The sequence below is a fragment of the Manacus candei genome, unplaced genomic scaffold, assembly GCF_025592945.1.
Source record: "Manacus candei isolate 608988 ecotype Guabito, Panama unplaced genomic scaffold, ASM2559294v1 h1tg000028l, whole genome shotgun sequence".
In the NCBI taxonomy this organism is placed as follows: Eukaryota; Metazoa; Chordata; class Aves; order Passeriformes; family Pipridae; genus Manacus; species Manacus candei.
Window position 1 is genome coordinate 10,752,409 of NW_026138076.1, and position 24,611 is coordinate 10,777,019.

Genomic DNA, 24,611 nt, shown 5'->3' on the forward strand with positions numbered 1-24,611 from the left:
GGCTCTGCTTGTTTCCATGTCCAAATGCACCAGCAATCACCGTTCATTCTGGCAGTTCTTCTGAACAAGATGAGTCAATCCCGTCACTGCTTCTCCCCAGTCCTACCCAGCTGCTCGGAGTGATATGTTTGGATCCTTAATCTCAAAAGTGTCCCTTCTATTTGCAGCTCATTGGGCTCAGAGCCAGGCTGGATTTCACAGGTAAGGATGCTGATCCAAATGTTGGCACTTGACTGCATGGCTGGAGAATGGAGATAAAGCTAGGACTGGTTTGCAAGGCATTTGCAAATCTGTGCACTATACGTCTGTTGTTTCCTTAAAAATATCCTTTTTGGAATTTAAAGCATCTAAAAGACAGATGTGTCATGACTAGGGTTTAGCTGAACGTGCTGTATTCAGAATACAACAAAAAGCCCAGGTGTTTTAAAGGATGTAATGACTGTGATCTAAGAAAAGAATTGTGTTACTGGATGCCAAATATATGAACACACTTATAGAACTTTTGCTAGCTCCTGACACTGAATATATGGTGTGGGTTGTTTTTAGGTTTTTTTTAAAAAGAAGCTAATTTCTTTTCCTAAAGCAGGTTTATGTTAGTTCCCACATTTTCCAGGCATATTTAAAATTATTTGGACCCACAAGAGAGTTTCACTGGCTGACAAGGATTATAAGTGAGAACTCACTGTCTGAAATGGCTATCTTGCAACTTCGTCAGTTTGCATTACAGTGGACAGCTGTTTTGGAAGTACTGCAAACACACAGAGAAGCATCTGACTCCATGTATGTGGCATGTATTCTGTATTACACCAAGCCAGAGAGGAACCAAAACTAGAAAATGAGATGTTTAAATTGAACATCCCAAACCTTGGGGAGTCCAGGTTTAGGGCAGATAGATATCAATGACAGATCTCCATCTCCACCTCACTGTCAGGATTCACTAATAGGTGGCTCATCAAGGTTCTGCCAGTGTCAGTATTTTACGCCCATTGTATAATAATAATAATAATAATAATAATAATAATACATAGAGGAACAGTTTCATTAAAGATATTGAAGACTACTGCAGAGGGGGGATGTTAAAGAATGTAGCATTGTCTGTTGAGCATACTCTACTGGCTAGACCTTTGCCTGGGAAGCAAGAAAAATGTCAAATATATACATGAAAATACAAGTCCTTCCTAGAAAGCCCTTACAGAAGTCCTAGGAAGCCTCTCCCGGTTTTTTCCACCTGACCTCCCAGCTCCTGATTTCCTGGCTGTAAAATGCTTTAGATTTAGGAGAAGGAATGGAGAAACATCTGAAGCTTGATATCCCACAGCCTTGTATTTGGGGGATGCATGTTGTGTGTAGAAGGTATTAATCACATATTCAGCCTGAGAAGAGTTTAGCAGTGAGATCTCCCACTTCCAAGATAACTGTTCTCACTGTGCAGTAGCCTACAAAGGTCTCATTTCAAACTGCAATAAAGAGAAGCTGAATTAAAGTCTGCAGTTGGTGGCTTAACTTCACTTGCACTTTATCTTAAGATGTTATAATTCTTTGAGTCCTGATACCCCAACAGTGAACAACCTTGCACTGAGAACAAAGACCTACATAGTGTAGAAGAGAAAGTCAAAAAGTGGGCAACAGAAGGAAAGGGTGAGAGCTTTAAGTACAGATTTTAAATAAAGGAGGACTTCACTGCACAAGAGCAGGGACAATATTTAAGCTGTGAGCTAGAAGAAACACAAGCAGGAAAAGATGGATAAGGCTTTAAGGGAAACTGCCACTACCCAGGCAAAATCCACAATACAATTAGATCAAGCATTTCCTAACTGAACACAATTAACTCTTTCGGAGGAGATTCATCCTGTACAAGCAGTCTATTCCTCTGATCATTTCTCTAAAGGTATTCCCAATTGCTAAAAGTCACAGAAGTTTCTTTACTACACATATCCACTGAAATATTCATAGACCTGGACGATAGTATAAAAAACTAGATTCATTAAATGACACTTGAAAAAAGTAGTCCTTTGTAATATTCCCTGTCAATAGAAAGTATATAAGAAAAGCAAACAGATCTACTGTAGCCCCCAACTCTAAATTTCCAGTCCCTTTTAATAAAGTGAAAATTTTAGATATTAAAGAATTTTGTGACCTTTGCAATGCTACAGAACACTGATACAAAGTGTGAATAGTACAATATCCATTATATAATATATATTTATATTTTAATATATTACATTTATTTCTACATAAAGAGGCTATAAATACTGTATATGCCTTATATTTATAGTTCCCAGCATTTGACATTTTAGTAAGTACAAACAAAAAAATACTTATAAAAATACAAAAAAACTTCAGTAGAAATAGCTTTACATTTTAAAATCCTGTAGTCTGCATTGTGTCTATCAATAAAGTTCTGGGACTACAAGAGCACAGGTAAGAAGTTGTCCAACAATTAGGCACAATTTCACCACTTGTAGAAGATCAGAGCTGCCATGAAACCAGTCATGAATTCCCAAGGCTACATAAACCGATATCTCTGCCATTGCAAACAGACTTAGAGTTTGCAAAGAGAATGAGTCAGACCAAAATCTGAGGGAGGGGGGATGAGACAAGAAGGTAGGATGCCCTTAGGATCCCCCACCAGAACGACAGAGCTTCCTGTGGTCCTAAGGTAAATTACATTTGCTTTTCTACCTGTTGTAGAGGCTGCCCAACTGGTGACTTGGGGGGAGGAGAGTATTTTCTGCAGCAATTTCAGGCTAGTTCAGAAGCAGGTAGGCATCTGGCATGTGACAAGGGTGCCGGGGATGATGGGGGGCAGGCCCATCCTCAGAGATGAGGCATGGCCCTGCCACCTGTGTTCCATCACTTGGCTCAATGCTCTGCCTTGTCCCTACTAACCAACTTCACCATGCAAGTCTTGCAAGCAAATGCAGCTCATGAGGTCTTGTACAGCAACGCTTTTTCCTCTGCCAAGGACAGAGACCATCATCCTGACCTATATTTAGCCGAGCCTATGTTTAGTCTCAGGCCATCAGTGGGTGCCAGAACCTTGAGCTGGATGTTCCTTTTTTTGTTTGTGAAGGTACAAGCAAGGAATAACTCTGAGAAACAAGAAGCCAGTGCCGCACTGTTTCCTTCCTGGAGTCCAGCCACAAAAGGGAAAAACAAACAAAAAAAACCCAACCAAAACTAAAAGCAGAGCTGTGCCATTATTTCGTACAAGTAGAAACAGTTAAGTTGAATGCTGTGATGCTGCCTGCATTAGGCAGATGCTTGACATATCACCAGGGTCTGCTTCTGCCACAGGGTTGGCACAGCACACACATTGTGGCTGGGGCTTTGCACCCTCAGCCACCAGCATCTCTTTAGAAAAGAACCCCCAGCCCGGCACAGCACAGTTTTGCTGCCAGCTGCTTCTGCATCCTCTTCAGGAAAAATGAATGTCTTAGTCCCATGGATGCCGTCTTTCTATACATCAAACCTGAATGCTACCAGCCAGGCAGTGAAGGCACGTCCCAGGGGAATCTGGAGCTGCCAGGTTGCCCCTAGAGCGGCGGGGGGGTGAGAGGCGCGGGGCCATCGTAGGCGAGGCCATGAGCGCGGCAGAGGGGGGGCGAGGCCTCCCGCACACACAAGAGTTCAGTCTCCTCGCTGGAGTACACCGTGGTGTCCATGTCATCCGAGTGGTATCCCGACTGGTACCCGCTTGTCTGGTTGGAGGCTTCGGACATAACGGATTCATTACTCTTACTGGGCACCAGTGTGCTAAAAAAAGACAAGCGGAAACAGGACTGAGAGAGCTGTGGAGACTGTCTTCTGAAGGGTAGGTGGGAGATTCCAGATGGCAGCTGCTTTCCATCACGGCAACAACCAAAGCAAAATGCTGTACTTAGCAAGCCTGGCTTCAAGCCTTTTTAAACATGCATTTGATTGTAAGGAGAGACCTTTTCATATGTCCTAATTTCACTAACACATGGAAAAGATGTTTAATTTTATGATGATACAAGGAGTTAGATTGCGACCACAGATGAAATGGAGAGAAAACTTTTAGAGGCTTTATTTTAGCAGTGGTGCAATTGTAACTGCAGTATATCTTTGTCCACAGTGAAGTTATCCTGGGAAAAAAAAATTCCTGAGAAGCTCTCAAAGAGCATACGTGAGGTTTCAGCTTCATGAACACCATTGTGCTTCCTGTGAACTGCACAATGAAACCCCTGTACAATCCTCTGAAAACACACCCAGGTACATCCTGCAAACTCAAGAGTCAGCTATTAAAAAAAAAGTAAGAAAGAAAAAGCAAGCAAAAAAAAGAGCTCTTTACCAGTTCAGACAGGCCCTCATAAATATGGCTCAGTTGTGTGCACCAATTCAGTACCTCCAAGGGGTGGTTGATGCTATTGCAGCAAGTCCTTTCTGAGTGCTGACTGATGCTCCCAACAGCTACATTACCTCTCCTCTCCTGGTACCAAATGTGGATGACCAGGCGTACAGTGCACAATTTTGCTTTCTTTGTTTTGAAAAGTACATTAAGAAAAGATTTGTTCTTCTAAACAAACCAATCAGTCTTCCAACATACTTCAGGTAAAAGATCATATTCAATCCTATGTGTAGCCTGAGCCTTACCTAAAGGGTATTTTCACTTGTTTATCATTCTCTTCCAAAGTCTTCAGCTCTTCAGATGCAAGAACCATCCCACTATCTGTCTGGTTTTCCTGCAAAGATATTAGAAATGCATTAAATGGAAAAGGATTAAAAACATGAAAAAAGATATTAAAAGAAGGAAAATATGTACAAACAGATAAACTCACCTCCTGAACAACTTTTACAGTAGTTACCAATGGGACATCTTCAAATGTTTTCACACTCACAGGGCGGCTTTTTCTCTTGCTACCTTGTCGGTACTGACTACAAAGAAAACAAAACAAAAAAGTTTTGTGTCCACTATCCACGACTTGGCTGCAAACAGCACAATGATATCAGAATCCTTTTATCTCTCTTCAGAAAAGTTAATCCTTTTGTCAAAACATATTATGCAAACCTTCAAATATCCATTTATTGAAAAGGATGAACAGCCTAGAAAATGGCATGTTTCTGACCTTTTGCTCCTGACAATCTTGATCTCTGAGCAAATTCTAAGAAATGGCTTTGAGAAAACAGCTTCTTTCCTCAGTTACACTGGAGGGCTTCACTTCCTGCAAGGTTTGCTTAGAAGTACAATAAACAGAGGAGCCTGGAGCACAGACATGTGTCTCTTCCTTTGGACTGCACTTCTAAGACCCCTGGCTGGACCTAGGACAACAACAGCAGACTCAGCAGACTGCTGCCCTTAAACTGTGGGGATCAGGACAGGGAGTGCTACATCTCTTTTGAAAGCTCTTCTCCTAAAGAAGCCCTATGGTCAGGATGACATCCATAAAAATTACTGGGCAAAAAAAATAAAATTGACTTTCATGGAGGTACTAATACAGCAAACAAAATGGCTACCCTCAGCTTTCTGCCTAAGTGAATATGGAATAAAATGGATGTTGTCCCAGTTAAACAGGGTAGTTAAACAGGACAAATTTATGTTCTTAACAGCTAATGAAGGAAAAGCCATAGAGTTAGAAGAGAACCCTGCATCCACCTGAAGGCCAAAACTGAAGGAACTTAAAAGCATCATTCGCCATATTTCCCAGCTTTGAGTCTAGCTATGTTGAGTCCTGCCTATCTCCAACAGACATTCATTTAAACTAGCAGGGATTTTACAAGTTCCATTTGGAGCCTGCTCAGGTGCTCAATCACACTTCAGAAGGTTTTTCAAATATTAAATCTAAGTACTTGCTGCAAATAAAATTTATCCTAATGCTGGTGACACAGAAAGATTAATTAGCACCCTCTTTGGTGCAACTTTTCATATTCTGAAAACTGTTACTATGTTCCCTCTCCATTTTCTCTTCCTAAACTTAACAAAACCAGTTATTTCAAACTCTGCACTGGCCATGTCTTCTGCTCCTGTTACTCAGCAGTAGTATCTAATCTACTTTCCATCCAATGCTACCAAGACCAAACACATCTAATGGACAATCTACCTTCTTGGACAGCCTGACCTTGAATGATTCCACAACTTGCCTTCTAAGTTTGTAAGCTACCTGTGTGTTTGCATTTAAACGTCCACACAGGCAAAGAACGGCATAGCCAGAAATACAGTTACCAAGGTGGTGAGGACTGAGAATCCCAGCCTCTTGATCTGAATAACCTCCCAGGTGTGGGAGTGCTGCCTCTGCTCAGCCCAGACAAAAGTCAGCCTACAAGACTACAATGAACGAGATCTTCTTGCTTAAGCCAAACACTGTGCAAACAGGACCAGAAACAGTGTGCAGACAGAAAGAGGCCACGCATGGAGTCTGACTTCTGTCCTGTGGCAGTAAGAGCTCAGCTGATGTCCTGACAGTATTTCCCGACATGCGTTTCCATTTTGTAATAGATTGTCCCGTTAAAAAAAAAGGCCAAAAATGTCCTACATGAAATCAAAATCCACCTTCTCTGCTACCCTCCAGACCAATTATTCTTATTAAAAATGAAACAGATTGGTTTGACTTGATTTGTTCTTCACAAATCCATGCTGGCCATTTTTAGTTAATTCATTTTCCTGTAGGCATTTACCATTATTTATATGATCGCTTATTCCAGGATTGTTGCTAGAATTCAAATCAAACAATTTAAGAACTACACATTTTATGTTCTTGCTAAAAGCAGGCATTATCTTTACACTTTACACTAAATCTTCTATACCTCACCTACTTTTTAATCACAATATTTCAAGGTTTAGAAATTGCATATCTATTTTCTAAGCCAAATATGGTAGATGTTAGGAGGTCCCGCTGATTTTAATTTACATCAGTAATCTAAATATTCTTTTATATTCTCCATGTTTCCCCTGTGCTTGCTTTCCTCCTTAGCTTTGATTTAGAGACTGTATTAAATCAGCCTTTCCTCATAGTTTGTACTTCTGTGAAGATTGAAAAAGACATTTCTGAACAGATCAATCTGTTTCACCATCTGTATACTAAGATCCATGCCTATAAAATCATTTTCAGGTATCAGAATGGAAGAATAAAGCCCCTAGACATGTTTTAACCTTTCCACTTTGCCTGTCCTAGCATGGTTTCCCCTAGTGCTTTCACAACCCTGTCACACTGCAAGACAAGAGAAAAGAGATTCAATCTCCTTAAAAGGTTGGCAGAGGGATTTTATTTCTGTTCATAACAGGAAATGGAGACCAGGAAAGGCCATATAGGAAGTATTAGAAGTGGAAAATAAGTGTGATGTTTTCAGTGTTAAACCATGGTTTCTTGTCTTCTAAATATTTATAGTTTGAACTGTCCCATTAATAAAACACGGGGTTGAGAGTTCAGCTGTAGGACCACAAGTTCAACTGAAATGTGAAATGCAGTGTGCCCTACCTAGTCTTTTCTGGGACCACATAAAAATGTCACCCTGCAGTGACATTTTGTTGCGAAAAAATCTTTGGGAACCTTGGTGGGTATAATACAAGCACTGAGAGAGAGGGCTCCACTTCACGGAAACCACATGAAACCTGCCAATAGAGTCCATCTCTGCCCTGATGGTTGTATCCATCTCTTTCTGTTCTCCTTCTTCTGAAATTGTATTAAGCGACCCAGGGCTCCCAGCATCTAAATGGCTGAATTTGATCTTAGGTAGCACTGGATGAGAAAATACTTTTCTCCTTTACATCCTATGCCTGAGGTCCTTAAAGGGTCCAACATAAGCCCCTTCAGTGCATTAGTACAAACTCCTTACTGGGGAATCACTTCTGCCATGATACCCAACAGCATCCACCACTATTGCTCCATTGTGGATGCCTCAGCAGCCCACCAGAAGCAAGCAGCAGACAAAACCAAGTGACAACACTATTTATGTTATGTTCTCCTAGGCTATCATTTCATGACCTATTTTCCAACATTTCACTTTAGGAGGAGAAACGCCAGAGAGGTTATTAATGATAGATCTATCACCATTAATATTCTAGGAAGCTGCAACACAAGTGTGTGAACACAACTGAATTGGACCAGTAAAACCTTTTATGTGTTCTGATTCTTAAAAAACAAACAACAAATATTCTTGTGTTTTTTGCTTTTTCTTCTTTAAATGAAAATACAATACCTTAAAAGGGTAGCGACATTAAAAATATATAAAAAAGCCACTAGCATTTGGGGAGGTAAGAAACTAGCTTTTGCCTAGAAAATCTCTACTCATCTGTATGGAGAAGGTTAAATATGAACCAGGCAGCTGAAGTCTCTTCCTTTCATTTTCCCTGCCCCCCATATGAACAAAACCCAGAGGCCCCAGTAGGATGTCCACCGTATAAAATACCTAATTCCTGCTGTGTTGTCATAATGGAATTTGGGATCACAGACTTCCTCTTCCTCCCTACAGGAAGCAGGTGAAGTTGGGAGAGAGAGACCTGAATCCTCTTCCATATTCAGCGATACTGACAAAGGAAGGACAACGTAGTCTTTACCATCCTGTAGAATGCAGTGAAAAAATACAAAAATTAAATAGGCTACAGAGACACACAAACAAAAACAGCTACATGCACGTATGTGGAGAATGCATCAGACCAACAGTGCTACCCTGGTTGTTTTATTAAACTATGAACATTATAACACCTTTGCAGGAGCAGCTACATTAAAAGAAGGAAACTTAATAAGAACCACTTCCAAGCAGTTTTAAATTTTTAAAAAGTAGATTTTTATATAATATACTGTAGCATAATGTATAAACTGAACTTTTTATTGATGTCTTCGAAAAAAAATACAGATTATAGTAATGTTTGACTCCCAATGCCACAAAGTACATGAACCTGATAGTTTGGAAGGGCAGGTAATTACCATCATCATCAATAGAAAGGGAGAACTTGTCTAATAGGGAATCACACGGCCAAACCCAGTGTCCTTCATCCAGTGGGTTCACATCTATTGCCCTGGCCTTGTCCACTTCCATAGTAAATAAAAAGGAAGCTACAAGGTAGAGAACCTGGTAGAGAGACCCATGTACCCCACCTGGTCAGAGTGAGCTCTCCTACTGCGATGCCTGCACCCAGGACAAGTCTTAATACATTAATTTGCATGGAGTTGCTCACAGGCAGTGAAATTCCTGCATCCTTGTTTTCCAGGATAGTCATTAAAAGTGTTGCAGCCCACACCCTCACATATGCTAAGATATCCATCTTTGGCACAGTAAGATCAACAGGAGCTACCTGCTGAAATGCGTCTGCAGCATGCAGAGAAATCATCAGCAGAGCAGGGAATTGAGTCTATGCCAGCAACTCTCTGGCAAGACAGCAATGGTGTCATGAGAAACCCTTGCTGGCAGGACAGATGGTTTTTGGTTACCACAACACAGCTTCTGGGACCTTTACCCCACAAGTATTCTCTGCAAGTCAGTGACCCAACTGCTGGTCAATAACGGGAGTGGTAGAAGCAGCCCAGGCTCCCTGTCAGTTCCAGCAGACAGTACCCAGCTATGGGATGATGTGGTGGCTGGTAGGACAGGAGGTGTTCAGCTGGTGATTTTCGTGACCAGAGAATACAATTCCTTTACCTGACGGACATTGGCTTGCAGTAAATTTCCCAGGTGCTCTACCAGCTCTGAAAATGTGGGTCTCTGTTTAGGATCTCCATGCCAGCAATCCAGCATTGTTTGGTACCTAGAAGGACAAAACCAATTAAAATATCAGCATAAAGAAAACATCACTTACTGCTTGCTCCAGCACCTGCTATTATTGTAGGGTAAATGTGGGTAGCTGGAAGAACAGTTCCTTACATTTCTGGTGTTGTATAATCTGGTGCTCTCATTCTTGTTCCTTCTTTCAGTCTTCTGCAAAATTCCTCATCAATTTTCACTCCAGGGTATGGTGATGCACCTAAAATGAATACAATGGCAATTTTAATGCATTAGACAAATTCTGGTATTAATTTTCAAACAAATAACTTGCCATGGCCTGTGTTAATAAGACAATTCAGTATATTTGGATGTGAAAACAATTTATACTTATGATGGAAACAGCAACTGATTGAGTAAATAAGGCACATCATCACATATTGAAATTGTATGAAGAAATATTGCAAGTCCATGTTCCTACATTTGCAATTTAAAAAAATCTGAGTATTTTACTTTGACAGAGAAAAATATACAGGATTTCTTCAAGAAGTAAAAGAAAATGCTACAGAGGATCCAAGAACACTGTGACTATTTTCTTCAGACTCTATTGTTTAAAGATGGCTCAGTAAAATTAAAGTGACTCACCTAATGAAAATATTTCCCACAGCAGAACTCCAAAGGACCATACATCACTCTGAATGGTATATACTCTATCAAAAATGGTTTCTGGTGCCATCCATTTTAGTGGTAGTCTGGCCTGAAAGAATTTTATAAACAAAAATGTATCACAGTTTAACAAAACACTGAGTTTCCACAAACCCGTTTGAGGGAAACACAGAAAAAAAGTCCTGACTTCATATTAATTCTCTATTGAACAGAGAATCTGAAACTTACATCTCCTTTCCTGACGTAATCTGGGTCTTTGTAGATGTCTCGAGCCAAGCCAAAATCACAGATTTTGACCACATTATTGTCTGACAAGAGGATATTGCGAGCAGCCAGGTCCCTGTGGATGCACTGCAAAGAGAAGTAAACAACTTCATATGCTGCCTGTTGTCACAGCTCTGTCCACAAGGCTGATCTCTTCCACATATGTGCTCTTCTACCCTCAAAGGCCAGCTAATTCTTAAAACCTTTTAAGAAAAAGAAACCTCAGCATCAACACTTGCTGATTTTAAGTGTTTTTTTGATGGTCACAACTGATTTGGCTCAGGGAGACTTGTATTCCCAAGTCCAAACATGCATCTGTTTATCCACTGTGCAGAGAAGGCCTTTGAAGTTGTCTAATTAATTATCCTAAGCAGCTGACACAAAACAGGTTCAGATCTGATTACCTTTAGATTTACTTAGGTTCACTCAAATCTGTGTACTCCACTATTTTTCTGAAAAACACCACACTAAAATGCAGACTTGATTCCAACACAAACTAATCTTGACTACAAGAGAAAGAAGTCCACATCTCTACCTATGCATAACAACAGCTCAGTCAACAACCCAAAGACTTCAAAAGTCAAACCTCAATAGCTTGAAGTAAAAGAATCAGGCTCTGAAAGTGGCTGTAGATTTGCTTCTAATATGGACTAAAACTGCAGGTTCTGGAAAGAGGCATTTTTACATATGCACACTGGTCAGGATGTATGAAAGATAGACAAAAGCATGTTTTTAGAAAAAGACTCTGAAGTCTACTCTTGAATACCTAGCCTGAACTCTAGAGCAGTGTTGTATTCCCCACTTTGATTTTCTTTTCCCATTTAGGTTAGATATTAGAAAAAGGTTCTTCACCCAGAGGGTGGTTGGGTGCTGGAACAGGCTCCCCAGGGAAGTGGTCACAGCACCAAGCCTGACAGAGTTCAAGAAGTGTTTGGATGAGACTCTCAGGCACATGGTGTGACTCTCGGGGTAAGCCTGTGCTGGGCCAGGAGCTGAACTTAATGATCCTTGTGGGTCCCTTCCAACTCAGCATATTCTGTGATTTTTTAAGTACTTTTTGTTCTATACAACTGCAGGCAACTCCTCACTCTTGCTGGAACTGACATCCTTTGAAATGTGGGCTCTACATACACAGAAAAGCTCAAATCACAGAAAAGTACTTCTAGAAGGCCAAAATTCAGGTGAGGTGTTGTTGACTGCCAGGCTGTCTTTGGCAAGAGACTCTCCAAGGAGTCATCCATGAAGTTTCATAGGTGAGCATCGTCTCTCCTCACATTGCCCTTCCAATCCCACTGCACAAGGTACAGGCAACCTCCTCAGAGCAAACTTCTTTACTCTTGTTTAGCTTCAGTTACCAGGGATTTGTCCCTAATTCTTTTAATAAAATCCATATAAGTCAGCTCCCCTCCTCCAACTACTTAACCGTTCTTCTGTGAACTGGTGGCCTTGTATAGTTCACTAACATTTGTGTCAATAAACGCATGGGCTGTTTCACTCTGTAGTATTAATGCTTTGAGCATGTCTTACAGCAAAAAGAAAATGTTGCGGATGACTGCTAGTCCAAAGATGAACACGCTGTTTCCTTCCATAGACCCACAGCACTACTTCCTACAGTCAAACAAATAACACGCCACCCTTCCTGAGAAGTTCCTTACTTTGCGTGAAGCCAAGAACTCCATTCCCCTCGCCACTTGGAAGCTATAACAGATGAGGTCCTCCATGGTCAAGGGGTTCTTGCAAAGGTCTTCAGGACCGGCTGCAAAGAATCAGATGACAGTCAAACATGCCCTTTGTCACTGATTTCACCTATAACTGCTTGTTAGGTAAAAGTTCATCTTAACCTTACACCACATCGAACCAGAAGAGCAAACCGAGCCCTTTTTTTGGCTGTATAGTTAACACGAAACCCATTTTTCACCAAACTAGTCTTGTGTAAAATGAATTTTGAGATGATGGGTTATACCCTAGGCCTCCTTGCTCATTTTCAGAGTTCCCACCAGTGGAAAGATTTGCAAAATAATCCCAAAAGAGAAACAACCAAAACTCAGCTCACAAGTTCCTAGGACAGTAAAGCTTGCTGTGGTTTCAACAGATGAATTTGGAAATGAATGAGAGGGTTTTCTTAGTTGTTAAAGGGAAAGAAAATGCCACGGGGAGAAAGACTTGAATTTGGCAAAAGCCCCAGCTAATTTAGGGTAGAGGAACCCTAACGTCATCCTCTAGTGACCTGGAGGAATAATGTACTCAAATATCTAAATATATCTAGGCATTTAGTTCCTGCTGAAATAAACAACTCTGTGACTTTGCTCAGCTCTTGATTTTAAGTAGAAATCTACCAAGAACCAGAACACGGGTGGCTACACTCCTAAGGGCTGCTTCAGGTCTACATACTTCTCACAATATCCCATCTTAGAGGGTCAATGTTTACACCAGAGAGTACTAAAAAGGACTAAAATGGTGTGGAAATGCATAAAGTGCGTGCCTGACATTACCTATTAGATCACATTGAAACTACAAGATCATCCTCCCCATTCACATACTGATGTTTTAATTTGCATTAAATGATATTTAGTAGTAGTTGAGGTACAGTCAGTAGAGCTACAGCCTTTCTTTCTCCTGACTAGTCTGATCCCTCCTCTAGATGAAATTAGTGCTGTCTCTGAGATGGCAGCACTGAGCACTTTGTGCTGCCTCTGCTAAAGAAGGACATGGCAAATGCATCAGTGAAACCACTGCAGAGGGTATGTATATCCCAGGGAGACTTTGAATGAGTGAATAATTCTGGTTTCCTGTTCCAGACAGACCACCTGTGCCCAGGGAAGGCAAAGCAACCTCTCTGCTAATAAGCAGTGAAGCAGATAGCATTTCACAGCATTTAACTTCTGCGTAAACACTGAGGAAATTCAGCTAGCATTCTGGTGTGTCCCTTTCTGCACTGCCTTCAGAGTTTGTGCTCTGCAATTTTCCCTGAAGACACTGGGACATTAAATAGACATATCTCCAAAAGGCAGTGCATTAACAATGCACCCTTTTCAGATGGAACATTATCCGGGATTGGGCTGAGAGGTTTGGGATGCTGAACTGAAAGTTCAGGAACTTTGGTCATCCAAATAATATCATACACACAGCTTTGAGGGAGCTTCAGAAATCACACAGTCCCAAATGTCCCTCATCAGCCCCACCAATGCCACCTGTTCCAACACCAGGAGAAGACATATCCTACCATCCTCCTCTTCCACGTCACTCAGGGACCGCTCCTCCACAAAGCCAGAGCTTGCTGAGCTCTGGCTGCTCGTGATGCTGTCCAACCGTCGCTTCAGGTCTGCAGAGACATCACCAACGTAGTTCTCTTTCCCCTGCCGAAACCTGGCACATTTGGTCTAGAAATATGAGGGGAGGGTGAGAAAAATCAAAAGCTGAAAGTGTGCCAGAAGCTTGGTCTGTGCCGAGGTTGCCACTGAAGGTAGGGAGGGAAACCCAGTGCTGGTGTGATCAGCTGCTCTGCTCCAAGCCAGCTCTGGTTGGGGCACCCAGCTGGTGCAGTGACAGTACCAGCAAAACCCAACCCGTGGCCACACCGGTTCACCAGCTGGAGCACCTTCTGCCACCCCGCAGCTCAACTTTCACCTCCTCCTTTTCCATTCTCCCAGACAAACTCCAGCAACATCTCCACATGCCAGGGAATAAATGCACACTGAGGACCTGGCCTTCTCAGCCTTGTGAAGCACTCATGGATGAATGCTCCAGAGCCCCTCTCATATGATCCAGCCTCTCCGTACTGCTACAGCTCTACTTCCCACTGCTGCAAAGGCCCTTCTACTAAACCTGTACCTTGGCCAAAACCCTAGCAGCCATCGCAATCTGAGTTATTTCCTTCTTCCCCTAAGCCACTGAATGCCTCCAGGGAGAAATCCAACTCCACAGGCTTCCTCCACCACATATCCATTTTCTCCTGCTTTGTTTTGGTACTTTTTTTTCCCTGGCAGGGCTGGTTTTTAACATTGCCAATTCCCATTCCCACTGCTTGTGTAAGCAAGGGTCAGCACCCTTGTGAAACCCCGTCTCTTCCTTCAAGGCCTCTCAGATATTCGTTTATCTTTTTACCTCACAAGAAGATGCAGAAAGTTGCTTTTGCCAACATAAAATAGTAAACACTGTCTCCAAGGATCAAGAAAAATAACCCTCTGGGGAACCAACAAGCAGAAGGAAGAAGCTCTGATTTAAACACAGCAGCTGCAGGGAGACTCAGGTCTACCAGTGTGTCAGAGCACAGCCCAGGGACCTCCCTCTTGGTTGTATGTGGAAAAGGGGAGGGTCCTGAGTGTGATGCTCAGCATTGGGTTCATGCAGTCATGTTCTTCATCCAGCAATCTCACCCTTGGGGAGGACGGATCCTCTCAACCCTCTCTGGAAATCAGACCCCTCTTAGAGGTGCCCAGAAATGAGTTTGAAAATGCCAGTCTCCATCCTTCCCCTTCTTTCAAACCAAGGTGCAAAGAGGGGGTGCAGTGATGGAGCTCCCTTTTGCAAAGGACTTGGGAGGTAAAAAGCTGAATGTAAACTCATGAGATACATCAATTATACCAAACTATTAATAATACCAAAGAAACATATAGCCTGGTTCAACAATGAGATAAGGAGACAGTGGAAAGGATAATCACGTGATAGCAGATACCTATGGATATCTGATGGATATATACACTAAACAGAGTGCAATTATTTAAGGTGGTCTGGAGCTTAACTAAGAAAGGAAAAAATTCAGGCTGATAATCAGAAAAAACTTCCTGAAAGATATGGCCAAGTGTAAAATAATCTGCCAAGGGAAATAGTGGAAGCCCAGTTCCTTTGCACATTTTAAGCTAACAATAACAAAACCGCTGCATTGCAGGGGCCAGGGGAAAGACTGGATGACCTGTGATGTCTTTGCCATCTCTCATTCCCATGAGAAGTACTAAGACATTCAGCATCCCCAAGGACTGCCACTTTAGTCTGCACTAGAAAAAGAAACATTGTGCATGGAAAAACCCCACCAAATCAAACACTTTACTGGTTTTTTTAACCTTGACTCCTTACCTTGTATGGGACAAATTCACTCCTCTTGCTCCGTAGGTAAGCCGACAGATTTCCAAACTTGCAATATTCCACAATCACCATGAGTGGGCCTGTACAACAAAGCAATTCCTTAGAAACACCATTTACATCCCACCTTATTTCACAGCATAATTTGTGACTAGAAGTACATACGTTTCAAAAAGCATTCTGCTACCTAGAGATTTTTAAAAATACCAGCAACAATAAAAAAAATCTAATTGAAGCAGGGAAATTATTCATTTTTCTGCTCTATAAGGAAGGAAAACAAAGCAGACACTTTTGAAAATCATAGGCTTAATTTCGTATGTGAAAGAACTAAAAATTTAAAACAGGAATCTTGGTTTCAGACATATATGCCTTACTGTACAGTATAAATGTGGTATTTCATGCTCAGATTTACCTCATATAGACATATGCTACAATGATAAAATTCCATCCTAGGTTCCACATGCTGGACATCTCTATTTTATTATGGAATAAACAAGGAAAAAATCTTTATGGACTATGTTTCCCTCAACAACTGACTTCTGTCATGGAACTTTACAAATTAAATTCTGATCCCACAATAAGCCAACGAGTCAGCTTCCCTGAAAAATTATTACTTAGTTACTGTACACTGAATCTATTCCAAATTAGTCTGTAGTGCTGGATTTGCTAAACAAAACATCTGTCCTGGATTATAAAGTTAAATAGGTTCATCCACACAGAGCTGGACTCCAAAATGCAACCTCCCCTCCTACACACACACACAGAGACACCAACAGTCCATCCAGAGAGGGGAAGTCACAACTTGCAGTAACAGTGTACCTGGTGACAAGAGTAAGAGCAACTTGTTAAATGTGTTATTAGACTCAGCTCCAAAGTCTGTTACATGTGGGGTGTCCAATGTAAAGATGGATCTGAAGCACAGAAAAGCAAAGTGATAGAAAAACTAAGGAACTGCATGTTGAACTCAGGGCTTCTGAGCCCTTATTCCACCTCTAGACCTGCTCACCCTTATCAGATTTTTTTTAAAAGGACTACTTCTTCCACCCTTGATTTTGAAACTCAATTTTATATGTAGGAGAAATGGCAGAAATAGGGTTTTCTTTAACACCTTCTCACCCACTGAGAAGTCACTCACCTCCTGGCTTTGTGCAGGCTCCAAGTAAATTGACAACGTTGAGATGATGGCCAATATGAATGAGTATCTTCAGCTCTGACATAAGTGCTCTGTGCTCACTATGGGTTGCCCCTTCTGCAGAGGTAAAACAACACAGATCAGGAGCAGCACAGACAGGAAGGTTCTGCCCTCCTCCCCATTCTCTTCTCTTCTTTATCTGGCCCATCTAGTGAGAAGCCTTATTGGCTGGTAGCCAGGGCCAGCTATGCTGCAGGACACTGATGAAAACTAGGCACGTGCCTGACAGGGTTGAGTTTGCTCTGCTTTTAAACGTTTCCCAAAGCTTGCAGAGGGCAGTACATGAGAACAGAAACACAAACAATTCAGGGTAGCAAACACCTTTTTTCCTACAGATCTTTTGAGCAGTTTGTACTCTGCTGTTTGACCCTCACAGAAACATTGTCCCATAGTCGTTGCTGGGGTCTATGCTAAGGGTCCAGTGGGTCCACAGGCTGGGGGAGATAGAGCCAGGGCCAAACATGCCTGCAGCCTCACCAAAAGCCTGGAGATATGGCTGGTGTTCTCATCACCCAGATATAGAAGGGGAAGAGGAAAGAGCTGAAGCAGTGGGCAGAGAGGGGCAGAGGAGGCAGCTCTCTGCTGGTTGCCTGAGCACTGAGAAGCTGGAGGGACAAGGCTTTCCAGTTTTTACTGACAGTACGGCTTGTTCATCCCATTGCAATGAGTCTGCAACAGCTCTTGCCTGCGCTTCTGACTGCTCACACCACACCATCAGAAATCCCGTCTTTTTCATCCTTCTTCCAGTACACCACAGGGTGGAATACAGCCCCCAGGTGCTGGCAGACCCATTTTGCTGTCCCAGTTATGTCTTTTTTAGGAATAATGTGTGTGGAAACCGCACATTTCAACATTTCTATGGCAAATGTGAGGCAGTATAATATGATTTAAAGTGAAGAGAAAGCTATTCCAAACTACAGCTCATTTTGGAGCGTGCCTAAGCCATTGTCTTGAGACTTGCAGAAAGCTCCCTACCAAGACGCATAAGGCAAAAATGGACACAAAATTGATTGCAGGTGCAACTTTGTCTTCTGAACCTGAGTAGAACTATAAAGCAATGGCTATGAAACCACAGTCACAGTGCTCCAGTTATTTATGAGGAAAAGGCATGTACTTCCCCTAATCATTGCTTCATGATAACAACTGTTAAGCTAAACTTGTATAACCACTGGTGCGAACATTTGGATTTTTTTTATCTACTGGTTATAGTGTTGACAATTATCCCTATATTGTGTATTCAAGGTAAAGTTTTAGTCATTATTTTTACCTTTAAGCATTTTGACGGCCACTGTTTTGCAGGTAGCAGTTTTGTCAATCCCAAATGCATCTGCTTCTATGACCTGGCCAAAAGCTCCACGCCCAAGAGGTTTACCTTGAAGTGAGAACACAAACACATTTGCTTGGCACAGCGGGCAAAAGATGTAGAATAAAAAGCAACTCCAAACTGAGTTCATGTATCAGAAATTAACAGAGATCTTATAATGTAGAAAGGATGCATCATATTCTATGTGTACACAGAGTTCACCCGGGGATCCTGCAGCAGGGCAGCCCCATGGCAAGCCAGCACCTGAAACAGCCCCCAGCGTAGGGCTGGCTGCAGTATCACTAAATGGTTCATGCAGTGAAGACACACCTAGCTTCAGCCGGTCTCTGGGAAACTCCCACTTGCTGGCATCATATGGGAGCCGTTCGCAGTGCTCGTCTATAGGGACTTCATCAGGATCCATGATGATTGACAAGTAGCCAGTCTTCATGTCCCCTCCGTTGGCCTGGAAAATGGTATTAGTTGCAGTTGCACAGATTTTTTTGCTGGCAATGTACAGGCAAAGTGCCATTTAATCACTTTGTAGTGTTTCATTAGTTCCCAGAAATGCCAGGCTACCATTTCCCTATGCCATGTCATCATGAGTGTGATCACTGTTAATTACTTGCACTTTTCTTTTCTTTTTCTTTTTTCTTTTTTTTTTTTTTAATAAACAAAATCAAATGAAACATTTTTTCTCTTGCAAGGGCCTGTTCAATTAAAAACAAATTTCTGTGCCCTGGGTTCCAGGCAAGAATGTTATGGCATGGAGTGAAAAAATGTGTCTGTTGATTTTAGAACAATGGAAAGAAGCAACACAAAAGGCCTCAAGTCAGCTCTCATTTGTCATGCAAGACCAGTGCTGATAGGACAGTATGAGAATTTTTTCATTACCCGCTTAACGGTTCGGAGGATGATTACAAGAAGCAACCAGAAGAACATGGCAATCACTGCAGTGCCAACGAGGATAATGAGCTCCAGATTTGTTTTCTCTTCAGCGCCTGGGAAGAAATAAATGAATATTTGAGTGATAGTTGGAAGCATATTTGTTTTGTTCATTCATTAAAGTAAAGAATGGAGGTCCTTGTTCAGAAGGTTCGTTTTAAAAGTGCAACATGGAGCAAGGAAACGAAAGCAAAACAAAATAAAAAGCTTGGCGGGTTATGTTGGAATATTACAGTTTCATGCTGTTTTGCACATCGCCCAATTTCTCAGCATCAACTTTGTTTCAAGGACAGTGTCTGGACCCTTGGCAATTATAAAAAAGTAAAATCTCACATTTTGAAAAGAAATAATTGTTTTAAAATACCCAAAATTAATTACTCTTTCTCCAGAAACCAAAAAGCACCCCCATCATATAGTAAATAAAGTGCTGTGAGAATGACCCAGAGAACAATCTCTCCCTTGTCTCTTGACATGATTCAGCTGGGGCATGAAAAAATGTGGTTCTACAAGAACACATGATAATAAGGTCTTATTTACAATGTCTCTTTTCCAGTAAAATAGTTGCCAGCAGACACCACTTGAACATCTATTAGTGCAAAGAGGCAGCTCTCTCCGTCAGCTCGTTTGCCATATCATGCTCCTGTACTTCATCCTTTGCACCATACAGATTTTTCTACACAGTAGCACACTTCATTGCACAACCTCAATGAGCAGCACTATAAATTTCTTGGAGTGAAACGGTATGTCCTACACAGATTTCTGACTTTTACAGATGCACCTCAGCCATATTTACCACGTCAGCTGTAGATATTTTCCACCCCATCTAAACATTTTTCTAACATCTTAGTATCCTAAAGGCACCTACAAGAATAACAGGATACTGCTTTAATTACCTTAACAGAATAGATCAATCACCCTGACTTATATGACAGAGGTTTGTGAAGGGTTCAGTGACTAAGTTATGCAAATGTACTAATATCAAGGGCAAGGAGTTTTTCATTTGAGGCTTCTCATTGCACCTCTTAGTGGAAAGCCCACTGTGGTTCCAGCTACTCAGACTGCAGACTAACCTCTTGCTAAGAATTATTGCATATCATTGTAAATTGCACTGTGTTGTGCCACAATAGGACTGGACCAGGTAAGACACGGGTCTCGCAAATGCTGCTTTCGGAACCTGGTGGACTAAGGCTGGAACCCCCTAAATCAAAAGCACTACCTGTTTCTATCACTGAAATGGGATAACAACCACAATAGACTGCACAAAGTCTTCACAGTTTTTCTTAGATGCTGTGAGAGCAATTATATAGTTTGGAAAAGTACAACATACTGTGTTAAAAAACAGTATGACAATTATGTTACCAAGACAACAGAGATGTCCCAGTATATCTGCAGGTTTAAGTAAACTCTGTTGTACAGGTTTGCATGTAATACAGATTGACAGAGTTTTCTTTGCAACCACAAGTCGGATGGATTCAGCTTTTGTTGAAAAGCACTAAATAATATGGTGTAGAAAAAAAGCACCAACCTCAACAGCTGGGTTTATGACAGCTACGACAGCACCCAATTTGAGCTCGATAGGAATGGTCAGGACTCTTCACAAATTTAATTGTGTATTTTCAGATCTCCCATCAGGATAGCCAGTAGATTTTCCTTTTACTGATTCTAAAGATTTCATGCACAGTCTAGAAAGAAGCTAACACTAACCTTCCACTGAGAAAAAAGTCACTGCTTTACTGCATCCAAGGATGTTGCATGCAAGGCAGGTATATAGCCCTCCATCTTCTTTCCTCACTCGACGTATGGTTAGTGTTTTGTTTCCATCTTTCAAAACAATACCTGGGAAAAAAAAATCATGATTCTTAGTTCTTTTTATGCCATTTTTATGGCAGTTTTTGTTAAAAATTCAAAATTAAACTTTCCATGGTGAAAATCAGCAGTGAGTCCCATGAAAGAAAGCCTTTAAATGATAATAGCAAAGGAGCAATCCTCACCTGAATCTTCCACAAGGGTCTCATTATTTTTAAACCACATGATAATTGGAGGAGGAATGCCATTCGCTGTGCATGACACTTCTATAGTTTCACCAATGTTTGTTGTTTGATTTTCCAGATTTCCTACGAGCGTGGGTGCCATGGGTTCTGTTGGTTTACAAATACAGTAAAATTACAGACCATTAAGGAAAATATCCAGATCATAGTTAAACTTCCACATGACATGAAAAAAACATAATAGCCAAGAAAATTTCAACAGTGTTTGAAATTTGTTGAAATTTGCTCTAATGGGTTTGCAACTGCTTAGATTGCTGAAGGAAGAAGGAATAGTTGAGAAATTGCTTCCTTCACATTTCTATTTCCAGGGCCATTACAAGAGGTCTGATACTGTTGATCCATTAAATGTCCATTCAGGACAGGCCATGAACACGCATAATCAACCAAGACATTTAGGTCCCAAAGCAAAGTCATCACTATTTGTGTGAAAGCTGATTGATTATCATCTCGCATTGCTTGCGCCTGAATACCAGTATCACTTCATGGCAGTTTTAAACTATAGACACTGTTTCAGACTCAAGAGTCAGTGACACAAAGCAGTAGCATTAATGATATGAATGCACACATGCATGTAGAGCTACAGACTAAAATGTATTTTGAAAAGTAAAGCTGAGGAGTTATTGAGCTAAACACATGCCATTGTTTGCGCAGAAACCAAACTCACTGTGCACAGCACAGTGGTTCAGTCAGTGTTTCCTCACTGGTACTCATGAAATAGTCCCTGCTGCCTGGACAAGCCCCAGAGGTCCATGTTACAATGACAGTCTAAATCTATTTAACAAACTGAGTGCACCATAAAGCAAACACATGCAAAGCCTGAAGATACCAAAAACTAACACTACTGCAGTTATTTTCATACACAGCCACTCATTTTGGTTCACAGTAAGAGATCCCTACCTTGAACAGTGAGGTGCTTCACCAGGCAGTGCTGTGTTTTAGCCTTTTTGTCCTGAGCAATGCAAACGTAGTCCCCTCCATCTTGGAGGGAGATGTTACGAAGGATGAGCTCTAAGGTGACATTTTCACCATTGGTATTTGAAACTGTCTCATTCAACCTCTGGAGAGCATTGAGGTTTTTGCAAACAGGCATGGGTAGCCCTCCAAAGGGAGTCTGTGAAACGTGAGTGCTGAGTTTGTACCATGACAACTTCTCAAAGGTGAATTTATCTGCTGTGCATTGCAAGGACAGGTTATCCTTCTCTGTGAGTTGACTCCGGGGCTGGAGACTAATTTCAAGACCCCCTGAAAGTTAAAAAAGTAAAAGAAATTCTTATTTGGTTGTACATTTTGTGGCTAACATTAACTTGAAAAAGTAATTTTGGAAATATATCCTTTTTGTCATGCTATCTAGTTGTAAATGAGGAAAAGAAACACTGAAAAAATCAATCAATCAGTCAACTAATCAATTATCTAAGGAGTACAATCTCATTAAAAGTAATACATTTCAAATAGATCAAAGGAAGGCCTGTGTAATGAATAAAGTTACTCTTCCCATAGAAACTTATAGCAAGCAAAGACAATTCTTAGCACTATCTTATGGTTCACTTTTAGATTTGGGTTAAAATAAATTTTGGCATGTAAATATGGGGACTGATTTTTAAGGACAGAAGCTCTTTGCCACTGGTTTTGGAAATTTTAGTCTTAGCTCTTACAGTCTTTCCTCATTTTGTGACACTACCGTGATTTCTCTGTAGCTCTTTTAAGTGACTGCAAAAGCCCAGCAGTAATCACTCTTGGGAATACAGTGCCCATCTTGCATCATTTTCACAGGACCGCCACTCCACTGATGCCAGTAGAACTAACCACTTGGCTCAAATTAAGCAGTGACTTTAAAGGCTGCCTAAAGAAAACATCAGGAAAACCTAAAATCCTACAGAACTAAGGGCTTTTATAAAGGACAAGAAAAAACAGCACTGAAGTGCCTTTCATTAGTAAAATAGATGGACATTAATTTAACATGGCTGTCCTCAACAGGGTACACTTACTGGTCACATGGAAGGAGATCACTCTCTCACTTGACCCAGCCCTGTTCGTAGCCATACATCTGTACAAAGCAGATACATTTGCTGCTTGAATCATGAGGGTGCTCACAGTCTGAAAAAGAACAATCAAGCAATTTCATACTATATCCATGCTCAAGTATGCCTGATTACCTCAACAGCTCAGCAAAGGGCTCTGCAGGTATCTGCACAACCAAAAATCCTTCCAAAGCACAAATCCAAGACATGGTAGGAGCACAATCCCCTCCTGAAGTTCACAGTTTTGTCCTTAAGTGTGTAACAATCAGGCAAAAGAAAACATGAAAAAGCAGCCTGCCAGAAGACAGACTTTGGTATCTGTGTTAACAGATGCTGCACTCAACTTTTTCTGCTCTTCAGTCTCTTAGCTTCTCTCTATTAAAGTTAATTGGCAAGATTAACTCATCTAACTTCAGATCACTAAAAGGTAAGCACTGAAATCTAAGTAAGTTATGTTCTGCAATGGAGACTCACTTCAGGTCAGTGTCCAAAGGATTTGAAAGAGTGTATCTCTGCCTCTTGGCTTCAGTAGGAGCTTGCAGGACTAGCTGAGAGTAGATCTCCAAGTTTAACAATAGGTGAAAAGAGTCTCTAGTGATATATTTCCAGACACGTGGACTGCTGAACAGGGTTAATCATCCCCAACCAACAGAAAATAAAACATGCTAACCTTTGTTTTCCCAGCAATAGTAACAACTCGGTGCTTAATTTCAATCTGATTCCCACCCTTTCTCTCTGAGATCACTTTCCATTTCTTGCATGCATATGGATTGGCTCCTGAGCGACCTTTCCTGAAATACAAGTAGGCATATGCATTAGATAAGACAAATGTTTGCCCTTCAAGAGAGTGATTTTGTGTGCTCCTTATAATATGCAGATTTTTGTAAGTCAGATGCATCACTGGCCATACCCTGCATCTGGGAATGTTTCTCAAAACATTTCTATTAAATTGCACCCTATATTCTCAGACCTTCATTCTTTTTAAAATAAGGAGCCCCCAAGCCTAAAGGTGAATTTCCTAATTAATCTGCCTGTGTCAGCTTAATCATGATGCTTGGAGGAAAGCAGCTATTCTGGGAACAAACCTCCATTCATAAATGGATGACTCAAATTGATTTAGTTCAAAGGAAGACAGAGAGACATAGAAATCGCTGAACTCCCTACAAGAATTTCTTGAGGACGGTAGCCATTGTGTAGGAAGCAACCAGGCACCAAAGGAAGAAACTAGTGGAATCATTTTGAAAACAACAACAGGAAAGAAGAATGCTTTTTTTTTTTCCTGGGCTTTTTTTTTTTTTTTAAAGGAAATCTGGGCTTATGGCAGGCCCAGATAAGAGAAGCTGCGTGAATCTCAGTCAGGCACTCTCTCTATCATTCCACAACATCAATCAGTGCACTTCCTCTGAGATACACTTTCACACAGATAAAGAGCACCATCACAC

The 24,611-nt window shown here is 41.2% G+C and overlaps 1 protein-coding gene across 1 annotated transcript in view; it reads right to left on the bottom strand.

Moving 5' to 3' along the window:
* Positions 1–266: 266 nt before the first annotated feature.
* KDR (kinase insert domain receptor) overlaps positions 267–24,611 on the bottom strand; it is a 33,192-nt gene continuing 8,847 nt past the window's right edge. The window contains exons 11-30 of the mRNA XM_051790370.1: positions 23,840–23,960; positions 23,137–23,245; positions 22,049–22,393; positions 21,095–21,241; positions 20,808–20,939; positions 19,053–19,159; positions 18,489–18,624; positions 18,123–18,227; positions 16,799–16,912; positions 15,658–15,746; positions 13,808–13,964; positions 12,240–12,340; positions 10,549–10,671; positions 10,300–10,411; positions 9,817–9,916; positions 9,595–9,700; positions 8,365–8,516; positions 4,800–4,896; positions 4,615–4,703; positions 267–3,756 (exon numbers count right to left, since the gene is read on the bottom strand). Of these exons, the coding sequence (XP_051646330.1) occupies positions 3,537–3,756; positions 4,615–4,703; positions 4,800–4,896; positions 8,365–8,516; positions 9,595–9,700; positions 9,817–9,916; positions 10,300–10,411; positions 10,549–10,671; positions 12,240–12,340; positions 13,808–13,964; positions 15,658–15,746; positions 16,799–16,912; positions 18,123–18,227; positions 18,489–18,624; positions 19,053–19,159; positions 20,808–20,939; positions 21,095–21,241; positions 22,049–22,393; positions 23,137–23,245; positions 23,840–23,960 (2,662 nt within the window). The 3' untranslated portion in view covers positions 267–3,536. The remainder of the gene's footprint in view (positions 3,757–4,614; positions 4,704–4,799; positions 4,897–8,364; positions 8,517–9,594; positions 9,701–9,816; positions 9,917–10,299; positions 10,412–10,548; positions 10,672–12,239; positions 12,341–13,807; positions 13,965–15,657; positions 15,747–16,798; positions 16,913–18,122; positions 18,228–18,488; positions 18,625–19,052; positions 19,160–20,807; positions 20,940–21,094; positions 21,242–22,048; positions 22,394–23,136; positions 23,246–23,839; positions 23,961–24,611) is intronic.